This window comes from Lagopus leucura, unplaced genomic scaffold, assembly GCF_019238085.1.
Source record: "Lagopus leucura isolate 7727_CA_CO unplaced genomic scaffold, USGS_WTPT01 Super-Scaffold_100038, whole genome shotgun sequence".
In the NCBI taxonomy this organism is placed as follows: domain Eukaryota; kingdom Metazoa; phylum Chordata; class Aves; order Galliformes; family Phasianidae; genus Lagopus; species Lagopus leucura.
The window spans coordinates 1094781-1117746 of NW_024962287.1; the positions used below are offsets into that span (position 1 = coordinate 1094781).

Here is a 22966-nt window from a genome sequence, read left to right on the forward strand (position 1 = left end):
AAGTAAGTGGAACAGGTAAAGTAAGCTTTGGCTAATCAGGAAGGACGTGTGGAAGGGGATGCTCACCATTTTCATGGCTGCACAGCAGCAAGGACCTGCTCTAGAAAGAATGCTTAATGCTCTCATGTGCTGTACTTTGTTTGGGCTGGAAAATAAACAGTGATGCAATTAGGATACTTTCTTCCCTGTTTAGTACTCAGTAAAACTTTCCCTGTAAAGCAAGTTAATCTTGGTGATGGAGGGAGGAGGAGATAAGGGTTTATGAGGAGCCCTTCCAAAGGTGTGACCTGGAGCAATGGGCCAAGGCCTCATTTCCTCACCTGTGCCAACAGCTGGTGAGAGCAGGGTTGGCACGGTTCAGTCTCGCCACACCTGCCAGTTCCATGCCAGCCTGATCTCCTGCTGTATGCAAGGAACTTCGAACCTGCAGGGTCCATGTGCTCAGGTGCTGAGGCACTCTGCAGCTAATATCAAATCCAGGCAGTTTTAGCAAGAAACCACACTGCACACCACCACCATGTACTTCAGCTCTCTCACTGCATTCGTTCTTCAAACTGTCAAACACAGAAAAAGGACTTGGTGACCACAGCTCTATTTTGAGGTTTGTGTAACAGTTTAACCTCACGTCCTTTCCTCACTAAAAGAGGAGGTACCACAAGGGCTTTCTAAATCAAACTCATTTTTGTGTATGAACTTGCTGGATCTGACAGGTAAAAAGGAGAAAACCACCAGCACTGGTCTTCACCACAGCTTTGAACCCACACCAGTCAGATACCTCAAAGATCATCATCTCATCTCTGAAGTTTAACCTTTCCCTGTAAATTGCCACTTTAAAATAAAACCTTGGAGTCTTTGTTTGATGGCCAGCACCAGCTGGCAGGTAGGGCAGCATCCACCTTTGGTGCAGGCACACATTCAGCAGTCTGCACCTGAGAACACCTTCCATAGGGTTTGGAAACAGAAGCTCTGGAATTTCATTTTAAAAGCGCTCAACGACTCGAGTGAAAAATTAAACATCTTTATTTTCTTAAGCACTTCCTCCAGCAGCAAATGACCCATTGAGGATTTCTGAACACCTTTTCACAGGACTACAAATCAGGTGAGACGCACACAGAAGTTAGCAGGTCTGGGCTGTACAGTATTTTACACAGATACTGATAAAGTGCATCAAAGAATGCCCTGCAGTGCAAGATCACACGCGCTCGCTGAAATCCCTTCTGCCAGGCAGGCTCAGCTCAGCGCACGCTACCCAATTAAAGGGTCAGCTACCCAATTAAAGGGTCAGCTACCCAATTAAAGGGTCATCGTCATCAGACTGCAACTGGAGCCGGGAAAACGGACGCGGAGAAGCGATTCTGTTCTTTGTGACCATTATGACAACGCAGGTGAAGGTGGTCAACATCAGCAGCCCCCCAGTCACTATCCCAATGGCCTCTGGGAGCTGAAGGCACCACTGGTCAGCCAGCAGGCACTTGGTGTGGCTGAGAGTGCCGTTGTGTGGCTGCGCTGCCAGCCCCAGGATGTGGCACATCATCGGGTAAATATCCACGTTGTTTATGGTGCTCTGCCGGTAACCCCGACGAAAAGCAGGGCCACGGGCAGCCAGGAATGGATGCATGCTTGGGAGAGAGTTGTCATAACCGTGGTCACCTACTGGAGAAATGCAAATTCAAGAGGTAACATGGCAGCTTCTGTCTGCATGTCGAGTGTTCCCCTCTCCCTTCGCCCCCACTGCACGAGGCACTTTGACCAGGGGCTGAGGCAGGCACTAGGAGGAAGTTTTTCCCCCCGAGGGTGGTGAGGCACTGGCACAGGTTGCCCAAGGAGGCTGTGGATGCCCCATCCCTGCAGGCATTCAAGGCCAGGCTGGATGTGGCTCTGGGCAGCCTGGGCTGCTGGTTGGCGACCTGCACACAGCAGGGGGTTGGGACTGGAGAAGCGCTGTGGGCCTTTGCAACCCAGGCTGTTCTGTGGTTCTAAGGGCAGCACTTGGATCACACACTGATGAAACCCAGAGCTTCCCTCTTCCAGCCCCCCCAGCAGTCTTTTCTCATACCAATGTTCCTTTCCCTACTCCAATTAACCTTTGCTCCCCCTCCCATTCCAGCCAAAGCTGAAAAGGTGTTACCACTCCACAAGCTCACGGTTGGAGCACAAGTTTGCATTTCTTAGATTTTGGAAAGACCCTCCTCTTAGCAAAGCAGGCACTTCTGAAAGACAGGCACCTTCCCACTGATGGTGTTCAGTTCAGGTCTATGATCTGATCCTGCTTATCAGGTTAGGTCAGGTGAATGCATATCAAAACAAACCCCTACAGACCACACGAAGAAACAGCCTAACAGGGGATAAAGATCCAAACATCTAGCAACACCTTGTGGCTGCAAGGATGCTGGTACTTGGGCAGCTGGTATATTTGCAAGAAACACTGACTTTTGGTAAAGTATCAACAGCCACGGCCCAAATTCCTAATCAGAGCACACCTGCAGAACCCATTCCAGGTACCAACAGTCCCACACAGCACGCTCAGCACAGCAAGAGCGACTGCATCTCAGTTTGTGGCTCATTTCTTAGTACCAGTTCCGTGGGTCATCTCCCTCATTAAAAGCTTTCCATCTGAAACATCAGACTCCTATTGCTTTAGACCACACTCACCTCTTAACATTTTCCACCACTGCATTAGTTACTGCCAAGTTCTAAACAAGATACGGTGCAGTAACTTGTTTTAACGTAGTCCTACATTACTTGATTAGACTTTTTCCTTCTGCTACTTGCTTTGAATGGAGATGTTCCAGTGGAGCTTTGAGGGAGAGGAGTGCAGGTGTGTGCTAAGTGCTGGGCACAGAGCTGTGCTGCCACTGCACAACAAACTTGTTGGGAAGGCAACAAACAGCCAGGCAGGCCAATACCTCCCCTTCCTGCTTCTAGGAAGCCATAGCTAGCAAAATGTTTTGCAAAGTGATTCACTTCAATGAAGTGAGCACTGATGCAGTGCTGTTACTGGTCTCTATATATTTATCAGCTATTTTTAGGTACGTGACATTGAATCTGAGCACGAAAACAGAAGAGAGCTCTGTTGGAAAACACTCCAACACCTTAAACGTCAGTGGGAAGACGAGTGGCAGATGCTGGGGGGAGGTGGAACACAAACATGTCACAAGCTGTACCTTTGTGCAAACAACGGCACAGGCAGCAGGGTGGCAGCAGGGGCTGCACTGCACAGTGCTCTGTCCTGGCAGCAGCCAGCCCAGCCACACACTCCTTAATTTCTTCCCCCCTCCCCCATATGTGTATTTTATATATAAGCATTTAAACAACACACTGGTGAAATATTAAAATACAAGAGAAATACAAGGGAAACCCAGAGGTGCATCTCAGGCTATAAAGTTGAGCGTGGCCAAGTGTTTCAGCCAATAGAACAAGTCATGGAACCATAAAATAGCTCAGGTTGGAAAAGCCCTTAAAGATGATGGAGTCCAACCGCAGCCCAACCATCCCAGCCCAACTCTACCAGCCCTCCGCTAAATCATGGCCCTGAGCACCACATCCAAACGGTTTGAAACACAGCCAGGGATGGGGACTCCACCACCTCCCTGTCAGCCCATGGCAGTGCTTAGCAGCCCTTTCTGTACACAAGTGTTTCCTGACATCCAACCTCAACCTTTTCTTCCTTTGCAGTGGGAACCCCCAGGTTCCAGCTGAGAACACTCTGAAACGCTGAGATGTTCCTAAAGGAGCACAGACTCCACTTGCTAAACCAGGAGCAGCCCACGGGTCACTGGGGTCAAAGCAAAACCCTCTACCAGTGTAAGTCACATGAGCTCAGATGGGGAAATCCCACTTACGCTTTGAGAAGGCCTCATTCTGCACAATTGTCCAGCCTTCATCTGCAATCAGGATTATGGGCTGAATTCTCCCGTTGTGGCGATAATGAAACCTGTCTGGGATTTCCTCCTTGAGATACACTTTCATGTGACGCTCATCACACTGCTTCAGTAAGTTGTACACGTATTTTTTATCTGCCAAGAAAAAAAATGCATGTGAAACAACTGGAAACGAGGTCTTTTTTACTGCAGTTATCTGTCATTAAACCCGAGATCCATTTTTTCCCCCAAACAATTACTTCTTACAAGGCAGTCATGAAATGCCACCTGCACCAATGCGGACGTTGCAGCTCCCCATGAAGTTGGGTGTTTTGTGTCTGGGGCTGAGGACCTACAGTTCAGCTTATCCTGTGCTTCTGGGGGAGCGAGGTGCAAAGTTCAAGCAGTGAAATCAAGAGAAAGCAAATCATACCCTCTGGTAGCCAATATTTTCTCCAAAACAGTGAGCATAAAACCTTCTGTTGATCTATAAATGGTTTTGTTTGCTCTAATTGCTTCAGCCTGGCCGCGCTTGAGGAAGCTGAGACCAGCTGCATCCGGGTGTTACTGACTACCTCTAGATACAGAAGCTACAGCTTCACTCACAAAATTAAAGTTGTGCAGCAATCCAGGTTGGTTGTAGACAACATTTTTCGTTCTGAATAACCCTGAGGGCTTATTTCATGCTCCTTGCAAACCTCAACTGGACAGAATACACGAGCAACAAGGGAGCAGGCACACCAAGTGCCTAGCTCTGTTCTCTATAAACTGCACCATGACCACCATTAATGAGAAACCCCTCAGCCCATCAATTGCCAAAACAAAGTAACTTCTAAACAGACAGCGAGTCACAGCAGCATGACAAGGCTTCAAAAACTACCACGTACTGTTCTTTGGCAGCACTGCAGCAACTGGACTCCTGTCGATCAGAGTATAGTTACCACGACCAATACAGTTGTCCAGGATGATCAGCTTCTTTGGAGAGCACTGGGCCATCCCGTGATCACTAGTTATTATGACATTGATACTGTCCCACAGACCCGATGCCTTCAGTTTACTGGTAAGGAAACCAACGTGTTGATCCACCTGCTCTAACACTCGGCGCATGTTCTCAGTATCATCTGGTCCATACTTGTGCCCGCTCACATCTGGTTCTTCCCAGTACAGCGTAGCAAAATTGACGACAGGATCAGAGCTGTTCAACCACTTCACAATTTTCTCCACTCTTTCCTCAAACGTCACTGAAAAGTTATACTTCATGAAGAAGCGAGGGGTCGTGTTGTTAATCCTCACATCAGTACCGGGCCACATGGCAGCAGCACTCGTCCCATTTCTCTGCTGTTGATTTGTCACCCAGATCGGGACCGCTTCGTTCCACCAGAAGGGATCCGAATCATTGAACTGCGAGAACTTTTTCTTGGCATCTGGGTCATACATGTCGTTAGCCACGATGCCATGGCTTTCCTCATACAAACCTGTCACTATGCTGTAATGGTTTGGGAAAGTCTTGGTGATGAAAGCATTTGTAACTTGCTTTACAAACACACCGTCTTCAATGAACTCCTGAAGGTGAGGAAGGTTATAGGTTTCCAAGTAATCAGCTCTGAAGCCATCAAAGGACACGAGGAGCAGCCTGGGGGCTGAGCTACCCAACTGACTGCAACAGCTGACTATGGCAGACACAAACAGCACTACCAGCACGCTCATCCTCGGAGCCTCAGGACGCTTCCAGCAATTAATCCAATGCAGCTGAGGAAGTTAAAAAGATGAGCCATAATTCAGAAGGGCTGTAGTGCAACCAGCACAACGAGCTGTATGTTACACACACCTTCCTCATACAGCCTGCTGTAAACAACCCCCGAACAACAGCCAATAGCAGGTTCCACAGCCAGCTTCAGAAGCTCCTACCCGCACATTATCCAAACAAACGAGCAAGAGACGGCCTTCAAAGCAGGCTGAGCGCGAGGAAGAGCTGCGCCGCCGTCCCCCGCTTCTCCCATCAGCTGCAGGCAGCAGCTCGGCCCCCCCTTCTGCTGTCCCGCCCCGCTCCCCTCACACAGGCCGTGCTCACAGCAGGAGGCTGCGCAGCGGGACGGCCCCACGCGGCCGCACCCGCACCGGCCCCGCGTCCCAGCGGTGTCCCAGCGCTCCCTCTGACAGCTCGGGGCCGTGCTCACCGCCCCCTCTGGTGCACAGCCTCGCCCTCACCCCCGGCCCTCTCCCGCCAGCGCCAGGCCCGCAGTGCCGCCCGCCTAACCTGCAGCAAACGGCCGAGCCCCGGCCCGAGCGGCGCGCGCAGCCCTCAGGACGGCGGCAGGCCGCGCTCACCTCCCGCTCCCCCCGTCTCACCCGGCGCCGCCGACGCTCACCTCACGACCCCAACGGCAGAGGCGGGAGATGGTGGGCGGGACCCGCCGCCGCCTCGGCGGGCTGCGATTGGTCGGGCCGCCCGCTGGCGAAGGCTCTGATTGGCTCCGGTTTGAGTGGGCGTGGATGCGGAGCGGGGATTGGGGGGAGTGCGAGGAGGGTCGGGGGAGCGTTAGAACCCGAGGGCGGGTTGGAAGAAGGGCGGGAAAGCTGGTGAGGGGTGTGCGGCTCAGGGCTGGTGAAGAGCGGCTGATGGAGTTGGGAGTGTGCGGTGTGGAGAAGAGGAGGCTCAGGGGAGACCTCACTGCTCTCTGTAACTACCTGAAGGGAGGCTGTGGTGAGTTGGGGGTTGGCCTCTTCTCTCGTGTAACAGTGATAGAACTTGAGGGAATGGCTCCAAGCTGTGCCAGGGGAGATTCAGGCTGGATGTGAGGAAATAGTACTGCTCCAAAAGAGTGGTCAGGCAGTGCCATGGGCTGCGCAGGGAGGTGTGGAGTCACCGAGCCTGGAGGTGTTCAAGGAACGGTTGGATGTCGTGATGAGGGCCATGGATTAGTGAGAACTGTTGGTGATGGGTGGAGGTTGGACTGGGTGATCCTGTGGGTCTTTTCCAACCTCGGTGATTCTGTGATTTCTATGACTTCTGTGCTGGGAGCAGGGTGAGGTCTGCCTCTGTTAGAAGGCATCAGCAGTTCTGCAAAACCTGTCTCGTTATTGTGGCTGAATAACGATGAAATCACCTCTGTGCAAGAAGGAAAATGTCTTCTTTAACAGAACAGAGCTGAAATCACAGCTCCATTTTCGATTTCATCCAAAATAGTGAGAAGCAGGCATGGCCACAGCCCCACGGCAGACATGAGGGCCAGACAGGCCCAGAGCCGGGTGCTGCTCCAGCTCTGCTGGTACCCACGAGGCTGTGTGCAAGAGGGGAAGGTCCCCTGGCAATGACTTTACTGTGTTTGCTTCACAGCACTTACTGTGAGTGAGTTAAGGGTCATGGGGAAAGGTAACGTGTAGTTTTTAATCCAATTATGATTTAGTTTTGTATAATGAGGACTGACGTCTTGTTACAAATTTATTCCAAGATGCGAGGATTTTAGGCATCAAAGGTAACTTAGCAGGTAATAACCTGCTTTGGCAATGGGCTTGCTCAACCATTGGGGCCTCAGAGGTGAAAGATCTCCTTTGCCCTTACCTGCCTACTCTGAGACCTGTTTGCAGTATTCACTGTGTCCAGTTTGACACTTCCCAAAGGCAGCTCATGGTACCATCTCTGTGCTTCTGAGCCGTGCTGGCAGCAGTTTTCACATGGCATAGAGCCCTTCTGCTTGGAAAAGACCTCCGTGATCCCCAGGCCCAACCCAACCCCCCATGCCTACTGACAGTCCCTCAGTGCCACATCTTTGTGATTCTGGGGCTCCTCTTCCCCCATTGCTTCCTCAGTACAGGTCCGGTTCTGTTGGCAGCGTATGCCTACAAGGCGTGGATTTATGTACATACTTGCATTAAGAGAAGTAAAACTGGGAACTGCCAAGAGGTTTCATCACCTTAATCCCTCTCTGTACTGTATTTCACCCCACATTCATCTGCGTAGGCTGTAGCTCTGAGCAGCAACCTGTACGAAATCCTGCCCAATGCCCTCTCAATTTGCTGCTGTGGTAGAGCTGAGCAGAAAAGCCATGAGATGCACTTGTTTGTGTCAGAGGAGTTTAGGGAATGACAGAGGCGAGGTTTGGAAGCACACCTAGCTGCTAGGTGGGCAGCTGCACTCCTGTTGGTAGTGGCATGAGGGGAAAGCAACTCCTTTTGTTCAGGTGGAGAGAACATGTTGCACTCAAATAGTTTAGGCATTCACAGAATCATAGAATGGCTTGGGTTGGAAGGGACCTCAATGATCATGAAATTCCAACCCCCCCAAGAAGGGCATTTTCATTATGTTAAGCAGCTTAAGCAATGCTAAGTTGAATATTGAAAGAGAAACATTTTTTTCTGTATTTCTCCATTCGTTTCTCAGAGTTATTCATTTGACAGAGCTCCGTTTTGCTGGGTCACTTCTTTAATCAGTGCACCTTCTATCGTTGTGAAGAATCACAGGTGACAGAATTGCAGGGGTTGGAAGGGACATCAGCAGATGGAGTCCAACCCCCCTGTTAAAGCAGTACCCTACAGTAAGTCACACAGGTGAGCATCCAGATGGGTCTTGAATATTTCCAGTAGAAGGAGACTCCCCCACCTCTCTGGGCAGCCTGTGCCAGTGCTCTGTCACATTTACTGTAAAGAAGTTCTCCTGCACGTTAGCACAGAACTTCTTACGTTCCAGTTGTAGGCCACTGCTCCTGGTCCTATTGCTGCACAGCACCTGGAAGAGCCTGGCCTCGTCCATTTGCCTCCCACCTCCCTTTGGATGCCATCCTGCTTTTATCAGAATTCCACCCACAGGAGGATGCAGTTAAGACTCAGCTGCTGGTGCCCATTTAACCTGAAGGACAGGCTGTACACAGAGACCAGAGACAGAGCCCTTCGCCCCACATCCCCTCAGGCTGCTAATGGCTTGATACCCATCCCTGTGTGATGGGGCCATACCTTGGTGCTGTCCCCATAGCCCCGCTGCAGCCTGGCTGCTGGGCTTCCTGCAGGCACAGCATTTTGGAGTAAACAAGGGTGTTGAAAGGATGCCAGGCTCCAAAGGCAAACAAAAATGTTTTCCTTGGAGCTGTTGTGAATGTAAAGTCAATATTTCTCAGGCTGTCAGGTATTCTAGCGTAACCATGGAGCTGGAGAGCAAAGTGGTACAAAAGGAACGCAAAGACCACTCTGAAGGCCTTTGAAACATCCAAATCAGTGATAATTGTTGAGGCCCTGCAGCGGGTGAGAAATGTCTGCTGGCTGATAACACCTGCTATTTTTAACTACAGGTTGTTTATAATATACAAATTGAGTGTCTGGTGCAAAATAATCTGGTATTCTTTTCCCATTTCCCTGTGGAGAAGTGTCTGTGGCCCTCCCAGCCACACAGCCCAGGTGCTGCTGAGCAACACGGGCTGCTGCAGGCCCTGCCATGGTGACTCAGTGTGATCACACCTGATGGCCAAAGGCCAACGCCAAGCCACTGCCTCCTGCAGTCCTTCTCTCTGTTTTCTCTCCTTATGAGAACTGAAGTAGAATGCTGCTGTGGCTGCACAGATCAGCAGTTAACATGAAACCAAGAGGAAGCAGGTGTTTCAGAAGGTGAACTAACTACATGCACTCCAGAATTTTTCAGCTTATCTTCTTGTCCCCCTCCTAATGAGATGCTACTAACCCCTTTTATGTAAAAGCTGAGACTAAAATTTTGCAAGAAAGTGGGCTTGCTGCTATTTTCCAAGTATGTAGCACAGTCAGGAGGGAAAATGAAATTGCAGTTTCCTTGTAATATGTCTGCAAACCATCAGCAGGCTTCCTCTGTGAGCCCACGGGGGCAGGTCTGGTGACCACTCGATGGGTAAGAAACTGGTTGAACGGCTGCAGACAGAGGGTGGTCCTCAATGGCTCTGTGTCCAGGTGGAGGCCAGTAACGAGTGGCATCCCCAGGGCTCTGTGTTGGGAACGGTGCTCTGTAACATCTTCATCATGACAGCGATGGCGGAATCGAGGGCAGCCTCAGCCATTTGCTGACAACACTAAGCTGAGTGGTGCGGTGGAAGGACATGCACCACTGGTGGAAGGAAGGGATGCCATTCAGAGGGACCTCGAGAGGCTGGAAAGATGGGCAGGGTGAACCTGATGAGGTTCAACACGGCAAAGTGCAGAGTTTGGCACTTGGGCCAGAGGAATCCCAGGCATCCACACAGACTGGAAGGAGCGGTGCTTGAGAGCAGCCCTGGGGAGAAGGACCTGGGGGTCCTGAAGGATGAAAAGATGAACATGAGCCAGCAGTGTGCCTTTGTGGCTCAGAAGGCAAATGGTGTCCTGGGCTCCATCAGCAGAGGGGTGACCAGCAGGGACAGGGAGGTGATCGTTCCTCTCTGCTCTGCTCTCATGAGGCCCCATCTGCAGCACTGCATCCAGGGCTGGGGGCTTCAGTACAAGAAAGACAGGGAGCTGTTGGAGAGGGTCCAGAGGAGCTACAGAGATGAGCAGAGGGCTGCAGCACCTCCACTACAAAGACAGGCTGAGGGAGCTGGGCTTGTTCAGCATGGAGAAGAGAAGCTGCGGGGTGACCTCAGTGCAGCCTGCAGTAACTAAAGGGAGCCTGCAGACAGGAGGGGAGTCAGCTCTTGGAAGGGGGAGATGGCAGCAGGACAAGGGGAAATGGTTTGGAGCTGAGGGAGGGCAGCTGGAGGTTGGATGTCAGGGGAAGTTGTGTGCTGTGAGAGTGGTGAGGTGCTGGAACAGCTGCCCAGAGAGGCTGTGATGCCCCGTCCATCCCTGGAGGTGTTCAAGGCCGGGTTGGATGGGGCCCTGGGCAGCCTGGGCTGCTGTGAAATGGGGAGGTTGGTGGCCCTGCATGGCACAGGGGTTTGGAGCTTTGTGATTCTTGAGGTCCCTTCCAACACTGGCCATTCTGTGATTCTGTGATTCTGTGACTTGAAAAGCACCTTGTTTCTACCTGTCTGAATGCAGAATTGCAGCTGTGCTCACTGCAGAGCTGTATCACTGTCACCAGAATGACCCCTGGCCCTGTGCTCCTGGTGGAGACGTGGGGGAAAAGGGAACACAGCTCACTCGCAGTTCTGACTAATTAAACCAACTCCTGTGTCTTTATTTTCCATAATGCCTGCATGCTGCACTTTTGTGATGCATTTTACCTGTGATATTGTGTACCCTCCAGCAGGTGCTGCTGCACCCTGCCAGTGTTTCTGTGGATTAAAAGTCATTTGATACACTGCTATACAACCATACTTTGCTCTTTGCTTGGCTCCAAAAGACGCATGAGAGTGCCCTTATCCCTTTCCTCCTTGGTGACTTGCAAGCAGGGTTGACAAAGAAGCAAAGTTTGCTCATCCCAGAGTACTGAACCCTGCACGGCCTGTAGGAGAAAGGCTTGCAAGTCAGTGGAAGGTACTTATCATAGCATCTTGTGCGCTTGGCAAGGTGCAGAAATGAAGGTGTGCTGCTATGAATTGTGAAGAAATGTTAGCGCTCAATAATGTGTGAAATTGTTATTAAAGTTTTGTGCCTTGCTGGTGATTTAGAAGAGCTGTCTGTCATTGCTGTGTCTTTCCCTAAGTTACAACTTGAACTTGGCATGCTAACACTGGATTAAAGGGCTCAGCGAGAAAAGCAGAAGAGGCAGTGTTGTACATTTGTTCTGTTCAGTGTGTCTGCTGTGCATGAGCAGCTTCTATGGCAGAAGAATTTTCAGTGACTCTCATTTAGGCACTTACTCCTTCCCTGTTACACAGAGTTCCCAAAGGGCTCTTCTCTGCAGTTCTGTGCTCTGGATTGCTCTTCCTTCTCTTCCAGGTTGCCCAAGGAGGCTGTGGATGCCCCATCCCTGCAGGCATTCAAGGCCAGGCTGGATGTGGCTCTGGGCAGCCTGGGCTGCTGGTTGGTGACCTGCACACAGCAGGGGGTTGGGACTGGAGGAGCGCTGTGGGCCTTTGCAACCCAGGCTGTTCTGGGATTCTGTGATTCCTTCTGTTGCACAGTTTCACTCAACCCACTGTCAGCAAGCCCTTCTATATTGGATAAGGGAACAAGATTTGTGTGTAGCAGGGTTCTCAGGGCTCCAGCTTCCTGCTGCAAGCTTTGCAAGAAGGGAATCCCATACAATCCTCAACTAGGCAACATTTAGACAGAGTTTTGTAACAGTTCTGTCCGTAACACTGCTAAGTTTGTTTTCAGTTAATATCAGGAATCCTTCAGTGCAACCAGAGTTTAACCTTTGTTTTAGCTGAAGCAGCACTTTCTGGCTATAAAGTGGCTAGAGGCATCTCAGCATAGGATGGTTACATCTGCCAGTTCCACTGATGCACTGAGCACTGTGACAGCAGTCATTTAAATGGATGGTTGTAAAAGCTGCTGAAGGTTTGCAATCTGGATTGCCCAGCACGTGTTTCACAATCTCTTGTTTAGGACTTGTGCAGGCGTGAGCAGAAAGATCTCAGTAATGTCTGATATCCTTGCTGGTGGCCCCAGGAGGGAATTGAAATTTTGCTATAGTGTTTTTCCTCACTGTTACAGTGATTAAACATCAATCTGGGTGTGATTTAGCACTTCTCTGATTATCTGAGAGCCTTAGCAGGTGAATCTCAGTTGAACAAGCTCAGTTATAATATTGCTTTTGATATTTAACTTTATTAGTGATTTTAAAAGTTCACTGTCAGAATAAGGCAATGAACAGCAGCCATAAATTTCAGGCATGCAGCAGCTGCTACTCGGTGGCGTGCAGCATGGCGAGTTCCCTGGTCGTTCCATTTGGAGATGACTGGAGCTGTGATCTGTCCTCATAAGTACGTAGGACCACTCTGTGCTGCTTTAGCAATCCAACCTGCAGCTGCTTGGGAATTACATGAATAGTGAACCCCAGTCTCGCTGTGATGGGCCAGGAGAACGTCCCCATCTCTCTGTTTCAATTCAACTGGAATTAACCACACTTTGGAAGCTTGGCTCTATGTCATGCCAACGTGGAGATTCATAACATAAACGCAATCATAAGTAATGCGACATTAAAGTTTGATGCTCAAGGACAATGCCTTTTTCTTTTCTTTTTTTTTAATTTGTATTTTTTTATCACGATCCCTCATGGTTGACTGAGAATGCTGTAAGTAACCACTGAAATGTTGCAGGCTGCTTCTACTGCTCAGACTGTTTTCCCTTCTCTGACTCTAGGCTTCTGTGTATTGAGAAGGTGAGCAACTGAGTAAGGCCTGCCTTTCTATCTCTTTACACAAGTGAAAGAATAAATATTTTTTTACCATAGCTTTCTAATATGGTTAGATGCTTCAGCTTTTTCTCCACTGTGCTTGACAAGAAAGAACAAAAGGTGATGATAATCCCTAAGACAGAGTTGCCAGCAGCCGGATTGAAAAAGGAGTTAAAGTGAGACAACCTTATCTGTTATTCAGTGGAAGTGTAGTTGTTGATTTAAAGCTCTTAGTAAATGATTGTTGGAGATCTGTTGCGTAGCAGAACACTCAATAAGCGTAGCACAGACCTTGGTTCCTCCTAAGGAACAGATATCTGTCAACATCTCACTTCAGCTTGCGGACTTCTAAGGTGCTAGAAGGAAGGTGAACTCACCAGGCAGTGGTCATGGCAGATCAGAGCGCTACGTACATTAACCGAAACATTAACAACACCAATAACTGTGTGATGCCAGGCTCTAAGGAAGACAAAGGAAATCATCTTTATGATCGTGTCCCAGAAGATCCAGCTTCTCCCTCTTCCACCACTACTATCCCGGAGATGATGGATCTCAGTCAAGATTGCAACGAGGGCAGCCGCAGCACTTCTGTGGCTTCTCAGCACGGGTCTGATGGGGAGAGTAGTTCTTCCTCTGAGCACAGTGCTGCAGATGAGCACCCGTACCAGGACATGGATCAGATGAGCCCCGCTCACGAAGACAAACCCATGACATTTGAGAACTGCGGGTTTTGTCCTCCAGGTTTCCACTTGCGTCGGAGCCAGAGCACTTCCACCTCTCCGACCTCCCTCAAGTTCCCACATGGCACTAACATAGGAGAAAACAACAACTTTGAGGAAGATTACGAGATTTTCATGTATGTAAAGGTAAGAGCCTGAGTGCTTCTAAGACCCCTGGTCAACCCATGTGTCCTTCACTAACTCATAAGGCACAGAAAGAGAATACTTGCGTGGAGGTGCTTGCATTTCTTCCAGTTCAAGTGGGAGGACAAAATGCTGAAGGTGTTGTGGTTGTTGCCATAATTCTTTTATTCTCCTACTTGACCTGGCTTAGTTAGGCTGGTTCAGTTATTGCCATGTTTCATTACCCAGTAGTGCAAATGCGACAGTTATTAATGCTATAGAGAAAATGGCATCTACAGTTCAAATGATGGCAACAAAATTTCTTCATATGCTCATCTCTGACAGAGATCTTCCTTTTAGTGCTTTCAGTATTTAGACAAATGTATTTTTGTGTCCAAGAACAATTTTCAGAGCTCTCCACCTATGGCAGATTTACAGATCAAGATGCAGCATGCTTCTGCTGATAGAGCCATCGCTGGAAGTGACTGTGGAGGTCCAATATCCTACCGTGATACTTTCTTTTTTATTTTTAATGAAATAATGGATGTTCTTCTCTGCAAATAGTTTCATGAATGTAAAAAAGTTTATAAGTGCAATGAAGCATGTGAACGGCATATCGAGGTGTAAGACATGTCCTCCTGTTTTCAATCTTATCTGGGTTATCTCTAATGCTGATATCTCTAATCTCTGATGCTTTTAGGACTTTGAAAACATTCAGAGATGCAGATTCAGCACTTATACTGATCAGTCTGTGCCAGTGTTCCCAGTACTGGAGATATGGGGATGCTGGGGAGAGTACTGGGGAGGAACATGGAGGGCCTGGAGCAGCTCTGCTGGGAGGGGGCACAGAGTGGAGCCCAAGGCACGGGGAGAGGGGAGCTGAGGGGGTCCTCACTGGGGATCTCCCACAGCCCCTGGCTGCGGTGCTGGGCACTGGGATCAGATGGACCCAGAGGTCCCTTCCAACCTCAACCCTTCTGTGATGATGTGAATGCTTAATTATTTTGCAGGGGAAAATATTTTCCTCTGTTAGAATTCCCTGGTTCTCCATCATGCTATTTTTCTTTTTTAATAAATGGGTTACTATGTATTAGAAAACATAACACATTTCCTCTATGTTTTTTCTTTCCTAAGCAAAAGAAGTGCAATTCCTTCAGCCTGTCTTCAAGTTATGACTTGTAGGCTTGGAGTGATTTGGTGTGCTGTGGGCTTTTTGGTTTGTTTGTTTTTTGACCTCTTCCAGACCCTCTCCCATGCTCCTACACATTTCTTCTGTTCTGGTTTTCAGGTGTAGGCAACGTATTTAGCAGTGTCAAAAAAATTAGTGCAGAAAGTGCTTCTTTAACCCATCATTTATTTACCCAACCCTCTAGCCAGGATGCTTTATGTGCTTTATCTTAGCATATTTCTTGGTCCTCTAACACATAGGATTACCATGTTCATCTTCTGCTGTTCTCGCGTGGATTGTAGCAGCCACTTAGCACTCTCCTGTTTGCATACAGCTATGGAGCAGCACTTTTGCCCATCTGTGCCTGTTGTTTGACTTCAAGAGCATCAGGTTTCTCTCAGTGTTGAGCTCTGGTGCAGTGAGAACAGTAGGGTTTTGCAGGCAGAGAATTACTGTGCTATAAATGCATGTGAAAAACACTATCACCGATGCTTCCTCTCTACTGATCTGTGGTCCGTGGGCTGGCTCGTGGTGATTGATGGGGCTGGCACAGCCATGTAGCTGCAGCTCCAAGTATGGACCCAAACTGGGAGCTTTACTGCACACTGACTGCAGAAAGAGCAAATACAATGCAGATCTGTGGGTCACACTGAGGGAAATTTAAAAAGAGATTTACATGCTTGCTTCTTTTCTGTGTATTTTCCTCTTTTTTTGACTCACTCATAGGTGTTCAGAAATAGAGGTTGTCATCCCTGCCCATTTTATTCTTTCCAGCCATTTTGGTTCCTTTTGTTACACATGAGAAGACTGATTTTAGATTGATTACTGTTGTATTCATACTATCCCTGATGTCTGTGTAGCAGCACTGCCAGCCGTGGAATGACTTCTGCCCAAGATGGAGGGATTTGTATTATTTGCAATTGTTTATTTCAGAAGAAATCCCTAAAAACTGGCTCTGCTGAGACCAGTGTTTTCAAATGATGAAGCAATATGCAGTCCCTGCAGAGCAGCTGGTGATGATAAGTGTAAATTATTTTGGTAACTATGAGAAGAAAGCTGCTTTTCCTCTTTGCTCCTTGTTTTCTTCATAGACAGAGGGCTGGGTTGAGCTCTAGCTGACTTCAGGTGTCCATAAGCTACTGACTGCTAAGCTCCTCTTGCAACAGAAAGTTAATGAAATTGAGCAGTGGGGTGTCCACCTGTGTGAGCAGGTGTAGGCACGAGCTGCAGGATATGGTTAGATGTTCCATAGGCCCCACTGGTTGTGTTGGGCAGCAATCTCATCAGGCTTTCCAACCACAGGTTGAAGTGCCTTATGGTTTCCTTCCTGACCTCCAGCTTCCTGTGCAAATGGCCACAGATCTCCTATGCATCCTCTCCCATATCTCTTTATGGATTTCTCAGCTATCCTGGGGCCTCTCTTGTGGCTCTGGATCATAGAATCATAGAATCATAGAATCACCAAGGTTGGAAAAGACCTAAAAGATCACCCAGTCCAACCGTTCACCTATTCCCAATAGCTCCTACTAAACCACGTCCCTCAACACAACATCCAGCCTTTCCTTGAACACCCCCAGGGTCGGTGATTCCACCACTTCCCTGGGCATCCATTGCAGTGCCTGACCACCCTTTCTGAAAAGTAATACTTCCTCATGTCCAGCCTGAATCTCCCCTGCCGTAGCTTGAAACCATTCCCCCTGGTCCTATCACTGATGACACGAGAGAAGAGGCCGACCCCCAGCTCACTACAACCTCCCTTCAGGAAGTTATAGAGAGCAATAAGGTCTCCCCTGAGCCTCCTCTTCTCCAGGCTGAACATTCCCAGCTCCTTCAGCCTCTCCTCATATGGCCTGTGTTCCAGACCCCTCACCAGCTTTGTTGCCCTTCTTTGAACACGTTCCAGGGCCTCAATATCTTTCTTGCAGTGAGGGGCCCAAAACTGGACACAGTACTCGAGATGCGGGCCTCACGAGTGCTGAATATAGGGGAACAATCACCTCTCTGCTCCTGCTTGCAACACTGTTTCTGATGCAAGCCAGGATGCCATTGGCCTTCTTGGCCACCTGGGCACACTGTCGGCTCATGTTCAGCCGAGCATCAATCAATACCCCCAGGTCCATTTCCTCTACGCAGTCCTCCAGCCACACCGCCCCAAGCCTGCAGCGTCGCCTGGGGTTGTTGTGGCTGAAGTGCAGGACCCGGCATTTGGCCTTGTTGAAACTCATCCCATATCTAGAGTCAGGCCCCCAAACCAAGCCATAAACCTTCCCTGCATACAGTGGGTGGTCACTGGAATCAAGGAGGCTGGATGCCACCGGCAGCAACTTAAACACAAAGCATGGATGACAAATTAGAAGTACCCCTAGGTGAGATATTTGCCATCCTTGTCAGTCTGGAAACAAGCTCCAGGCTGGTTTCTTCGGGCTACTTCATTCCTCGCTTCTCGCAGTGACTGCACTCAGCAGCAGCTGAAGTGCAGCAGTGAGCAGATTTGGGATGTTGGACAGCTCAGCCAGAGAGCAGAGAAGAGCTCACAGCCAGCACTAAGAACCAGCACTCTTCTTTTTAACTGTAGGCAACTCATCCTTTTTTTTTTTTTATTAACAGCAACCTCCATGTATGTTTGTTTCATACTTTCCATCCTACTTGAGTAGAAAAGCCAGCTGAATTTACTACAAACCTATATGGAACTACCTTCTGTGGGAGAAAAATTAGGAGGAAGTATATCACTCCAGTGTGAGTCATTGACACGTTATCTGGTTTTGATAGCTGAACCTATGGGTGAACTTTTTCATATCAGAAGTGATACAACTGTTGTTGATGTTTTACTGCTGGTACATCTCTGATAGTGTTGCTAAGCACTGGTGACCTTGATGAAGATGGTATGATACAATTAGAAACAGATAAGAAGGAAATTGGTCTAGGTTCAGTACAGGCAAGCTGAATCCAAAAGCAGAATATCCATTGAGGAATTAATTGAGTTTCTATTGCAGCTTCCATGCAGCCACATCCAAGCAACCTACACGTGTTGAGGAATTGAAACTCCAGAGCAAGTCTTCCAAGAAAAGATTACCACTTCCCTGATTATGTGTATGTACAATCGAGGCACAGAAAGGTGAAAATCTGCCTGTTCAGCAAGAGGATTTGTGTTGGCTCCTGGTAACCGAAGGGAAGCTCATGGATCTAGGGGTGACCTTCTGGGGGCATGAAATTGCATCCTTGGCTGTCACTGCCAGCCTCACCGTGTCAGATATAACTCATACACAGAACAGGGTCCATCTGTGTTGCTACTTGGGTTGGAAGGCTTTTCAGAGCGACACTGCTCTGTGGTTTGACATCTTAATCTAATTTCCAAATGATACTTATTTGTGTGCAGCCCATACGTCCTTGTTCTTGTGCCAGCGTGCCCTGCTAGCATTCCTTCCTTCAGTCAGCACTTTTGGGTCAGTTTAGGCTCAGTTCTTCTGAGGTGGTTTTGGGCTAACTAAGCAAATCCATTCTGCACACGTTCTTTGCAGGAAGGTGCCACTTCTCACAGCTGCATCCTGTGCCCCATTGCTTCTGCTTCTGCGGGCAGACTAAATTAGAAGCAAGAAAGGGTTCTTTTAATAACTTCCTTAAGATTCCTACCATCATTTAAGTAAACACATCATTCTGTTTGAAATGAAATGTTCCCATGTAAACACAGAATAGAATTAGTCAGAAATCCATTAATTTCTTGGTTCCTTGCACCAGTTTTCACTTATCCTGGCACCTGTTTTCCTTTCAGAAACAATACTTTTTTCCCTAAGATCTTTATAATGGTTCCTCATCGGCCTGCAGAGGGCCTAACACTCTCAGAAATGTGGTTTGAATTTTGGGTGGTGCAGTGCACAACCAGGGGTTGGACTCAGTGTTCCTCGTGGGTCCCTTCCAGCTAAGGGCACTGTCGTTCTGTGACTCTAATTTCCACCGTCCTGTTGTGTATTCACTGGTCCTGAGCTTTGACTTTCTCAAGTCCAAGGGGCTTCTATCTGGATCCCTAACTGAAATTTAGATACAGTTGTTCCCTTATCTGTATGATTGCACTCAGGTTGATCTTCGCACTGCACACAGGAACTTACAGCTGTATCCCTGTAGCTTAGGGATTGCTTGGGAAGAAAACAGAAGCGGAATCGTACCTGTGAGTATCTGCACATTTAACCTCTGTCCACCCACACTGATGCCATTCTGGGATTTTTTAAAAAAGGATTTGGTTCCAAAACCTGGCCACCAGGAGCACTGATCTGTGGCCCACAGAATGGATCAGTTCTACTCCATAAATGCGGATCCTTATCTGTAGCTCTGATACTTTGGGTGCCCCTCCCTGCATGAAGGTCTTTGTTGGGCAGAATGGCACGTGGCTGGCCTCAACCATGCTGCCAGCTCCTCGTTAAACAAGAATAGCAGGTGAAATCATTTAAACTTAAAAAGGTCTCATTTTTCTTCTTAATTTTAACATCTGTTAGCATGGAGCCTTTCCAGATAAGCTCTGGAGAAAATAGTTTGAGAACCTATGCTGCAGCTGTGAGAAGTATTGAACCACACCAGTGTGGACAGGATATTATTTAAGATACTTTGACATGTACACTATGTGTGTGGTTTGGAGATTGCTTCGATTTGGGGATTCATCCATATAAAATTATGGAAGTGTGTTCTTAATGATTCTATCAGATAGAAAATTGCTTCAGTGCCGATCTCAACTGCTTACTGTCCCTGTTTCCGTGTTGAGGCAGAAGATGAAGATGTATTGAGGGACGTGGTTTGCTGGGAAACATTGGTGATGGGCGGATGGTTGGACTGGATGATCTTGGAGCTGTTGCCAACCTTGGTGATTTTGTGATTCTGTGATTGTCCTTTGGGCACAGAAGACAGGTGCTAGCCCTGGGACACAGCACAGCTTCCTAGGGAAGTTGCCCACTCTTAGGTTTAGTGGTGTTGGAGACATACCAGGCATACCACAGAGTCAGAACGTGTTTTTCCTTGTCTCACAAGTGGGTGTGCTGGTGTTGGGTTGGTGGTTGGACTGGATCGTCTCAGTGGCATTCTCTAAGTTAATCATTTGATGATGTTGTGAGATTTCTAGATCAGCCACTAAGTGGCAGACAAACATGGCCCTGGGGTCAGGAGGAGAAGGAGCGGGGAGAGCTGAGAGCGGCCTGCGGTGCCTGCAGGGCTGTATGAGAGAAGGGCAGACTCTCATCGGGGTCCGCGTGCCGGGACGAGGGCGATGGGTTCGGAGCCAAGGAGGGCAGATTTCGGTGGATGTAAGGAAGGAGCCGCTGGCGGTGAGGCGGTGAGGCGCTGCACAGGGTGCCCAGAGGTGCTGCTGCCCCGTCCTGCACGCAGCCAAGGCCAGGGGACGGGGCTCTGAGCACTGAGGAGCTGCGGTGTGCTGTGCGCTGCAGGCCTGCGCTGATGGCCTCCGGGGTCCCTTCCTGCTCAAACCGTCCTATGCCTTATGGTTGAAGCAGCATAACCCCACCAATAGTTTCTTAAAGCCTGAAGTAACTTCAGTGTCCTATTTCTGGAAAAAAGCACTAAGCTAATCCATTAGAGGCCTGTGCTGAGGAGGCACTCGCCTTTCTACCGTGTGGCCGTATGGTTTGTTAGCAGTCAGCAAGCAGCAGTTCCTGGTTACGCTGTGCATAGCTGCAAAATGACACAACAAAGAGCACCTCAGCTGAAAAGAAACAACAAAAAAACCACACCAAGACTGTTTCATTTCTGTGCCATGCTGCAGGGCTGCATACCTCACTGGGCTGAATGAGGCACGCCGAATTCTTGCTGTTTGCACCCATCGTGGGCAGGGTGCGTCTCTGCTGGGTCAGGCTCCTGTAACTCAGGTGCCTGGCGTGCGACTCCCTGCAAAAGTTCAGGGCAGCAAATTTACAGCCATTGGGCTCCTCCCTGAGAGATTGCAGAGAATGAAGTTTGGACCAAGAGGAGTTCCTTGGAGGCACTGGGTGCTGATTGGCCCCCGGGCTCTGCAGCTGATAACAGCTAAAAATAGTCGGATATAAAAGCAGAGGCAGCACCGGGCTGCTGTGGCTGGGGAGGAGACGCTGCTCCTGAGTGCCAAGGAGCTCTTTCTGCTGCTTAATTCCCCTTAACAATTAAATTGTCAAAGAAGGACATCGGGAGGCGTGACTCAAGGGGAAAGGAACCACGTTCTGGTTTTAAAAATAACAAATCACGTCCAAGGGCAGGTTGTCCTGCAGGTGGCCATTGGTGTGTCTTTGGAAGTGTGCCTGAAGGATGCCCGTGTGATTTGTGTGTGAGGATGTACACATATGCATCAAGAGCATAGTCTGGCTGTGGGATTCTGAGTGCTCTGAGAAACAAACATCCTTATGGGGCTCTCGTACAGCGTCCAGGATGCTGCTCTTAGCCCTGCTGCTGGCTCTGGGGCAGTGTGCCTGCACTTCCCTTTCTGGCTTTGGCTGCCTTCTGTTCCAAGCTGCAGGCACTGGGACAGGAATACTGCTCTCAGCACAGAATGCTTTGCGAGGTAAACCTGTGAATGCCCGAAGCACCTTGCAAAAAGAAGGAAAACTCTCCTAACTTCTGGCAGAAGTTGCATGGAACTGAAAGCAGTGTCATCAGGGAGAGCATTAGTGAGCCCTAAAAATAGGTGGCAGTATCAGCCCTATCAGCAACCACTCCCTCACGCATTCATTTCGGTTGCTGTGAGTCCTCCTCTTTGATTTGGAGCAGCTTTGTACTATGGAATTTGGCTGGGTGGATTCCTGTTTAGTGTAATTATAGGTTTTGTTTTATTTTTTCTGGCACATAATAGCTTTGTCATATCCTGCAGCACTGGCAGATGACCTGGCTGACTTGCCTTCAGCTCTGATTTGATACACTTAATTATCTGAAAAGGTCACTTATAAACGCTTGGCCACTTTCCCTTTCATAAGAACATTCAATTAGCATTTAATTTATTTTTTAATTGAGCGATACTCATAGCAAACAGGATAATTGCAGAGGATGCTCGTTTGGTAATTGCACAGATTAAAGATTTTCTGTGGTGGTCAGGAGAGCCAGCAGGAGCCGTGCTGCTGGGAGCTCCCATCCCATCCCTCTTTGCAGCACACCTGCCTTCACTTCCTGAACTCTTTGCCTTTCTTCACAACAGGGCTGTGTTAGTGTGAATCCGAGGGAGAACCTGAGAGCCTCTTACTGATGCCATCCTCTCCAGCGAGCCTGGGCTTTCTCACATCATGAACATTTTGTCCGGCATCAAGCTCTCACTTGCAGTTTGGCCAAGGATGGATTGAAATTGCTAACAATAAGTAAAGGGCTCCATATCCCATTAAGACTTTTCTAACTAATGTAGATCTCTCAGGAGCCGCTGTCCCTGAAGGTGTGCAGTAAAAGGGTAGATGTGGCACTTAGGGACACGGTTAGTGGGCACAGCGGGGATGGGTTGGGGTGGGACTTGGTGATCTTAGAGGATAAGATTTTCCAATCTTATGTTCCTGTGATTCTGTGATAGTTGTCACTGAGGCCACAGCAGTGAGGGCAGCTCTGGGCTTTGGCCATTCAGTCACCTATGGGGTGGCTTCCAGTTATCGCAGCAATATCCAGGGACCCTCAGAAGGTGGTGAGGGACCAGAACCTGAACAGGTTGTCCAAGGAGGCTGTGGATGCCCCATCCCTGCAGACATTCAAGACCAGGCTGGATGTGGCTCTGGGCAGCCTGGGCTGCTGGTTGGCGACCTGCACACAGCAGAGATGTGGCCTCAGAAGCCCCGTGCATGGTGGCAGTTATCACCAGGGAATGTGAACAACCTGTAAGCACAGCTGCAGAAGAGGGGTTCATGTCTGTGCCCAGCTGACCACACTGCTTCCATTTATGTCA

General features: G+C 48.9%; 1 protein-coding gene across 2 annotated transcripts; it reads right to left on the bottom strand.

Annotated features, from left to right (window-relative positions):
* Nucleotides 1–1002: 1002 nt before the first annotated feature.
* LOC122186698 (bis(5'-adenosyl)-triphosphatase ENPP4-like) lies at nucleotides 1003–6244 on the bottom strand. Of its 2 annotated transcripts, none has more exons than XM_042883579.1 (4): nucleotides 6210–6244; nucleotides 4748–5609; nucleotides 3843–4016; nucleotides 1003–1653 (listed from the first exon to the last, which is right to left on the bottom strand). In XM_042883579.1, exons 2-4 carry the CDS (start codon nucleotides 5565–5567, stop codon nucleotides 1286–1288), a joined length of 1362 nt encoding a protein of 453 aa, XP_042739513.1. In that variant the 5' UTR covers nucleotides 5568–5609; nucleotides 6210–6244; the 3' UTR covers nucleotides 1003–1285. The 2 variants fall into 2 exon arrangements, with proteins under 2 accessions (XP_042739513.1, XP_042739512.1); XM_042883578.1 differs by lacking the exon at nucleotides 6210–6244 and adding an exon at nucleotides 6118–6192.
* Between the last annotated feature and the right edge of the window lie 16722 nt (nucleotides 6245–22966).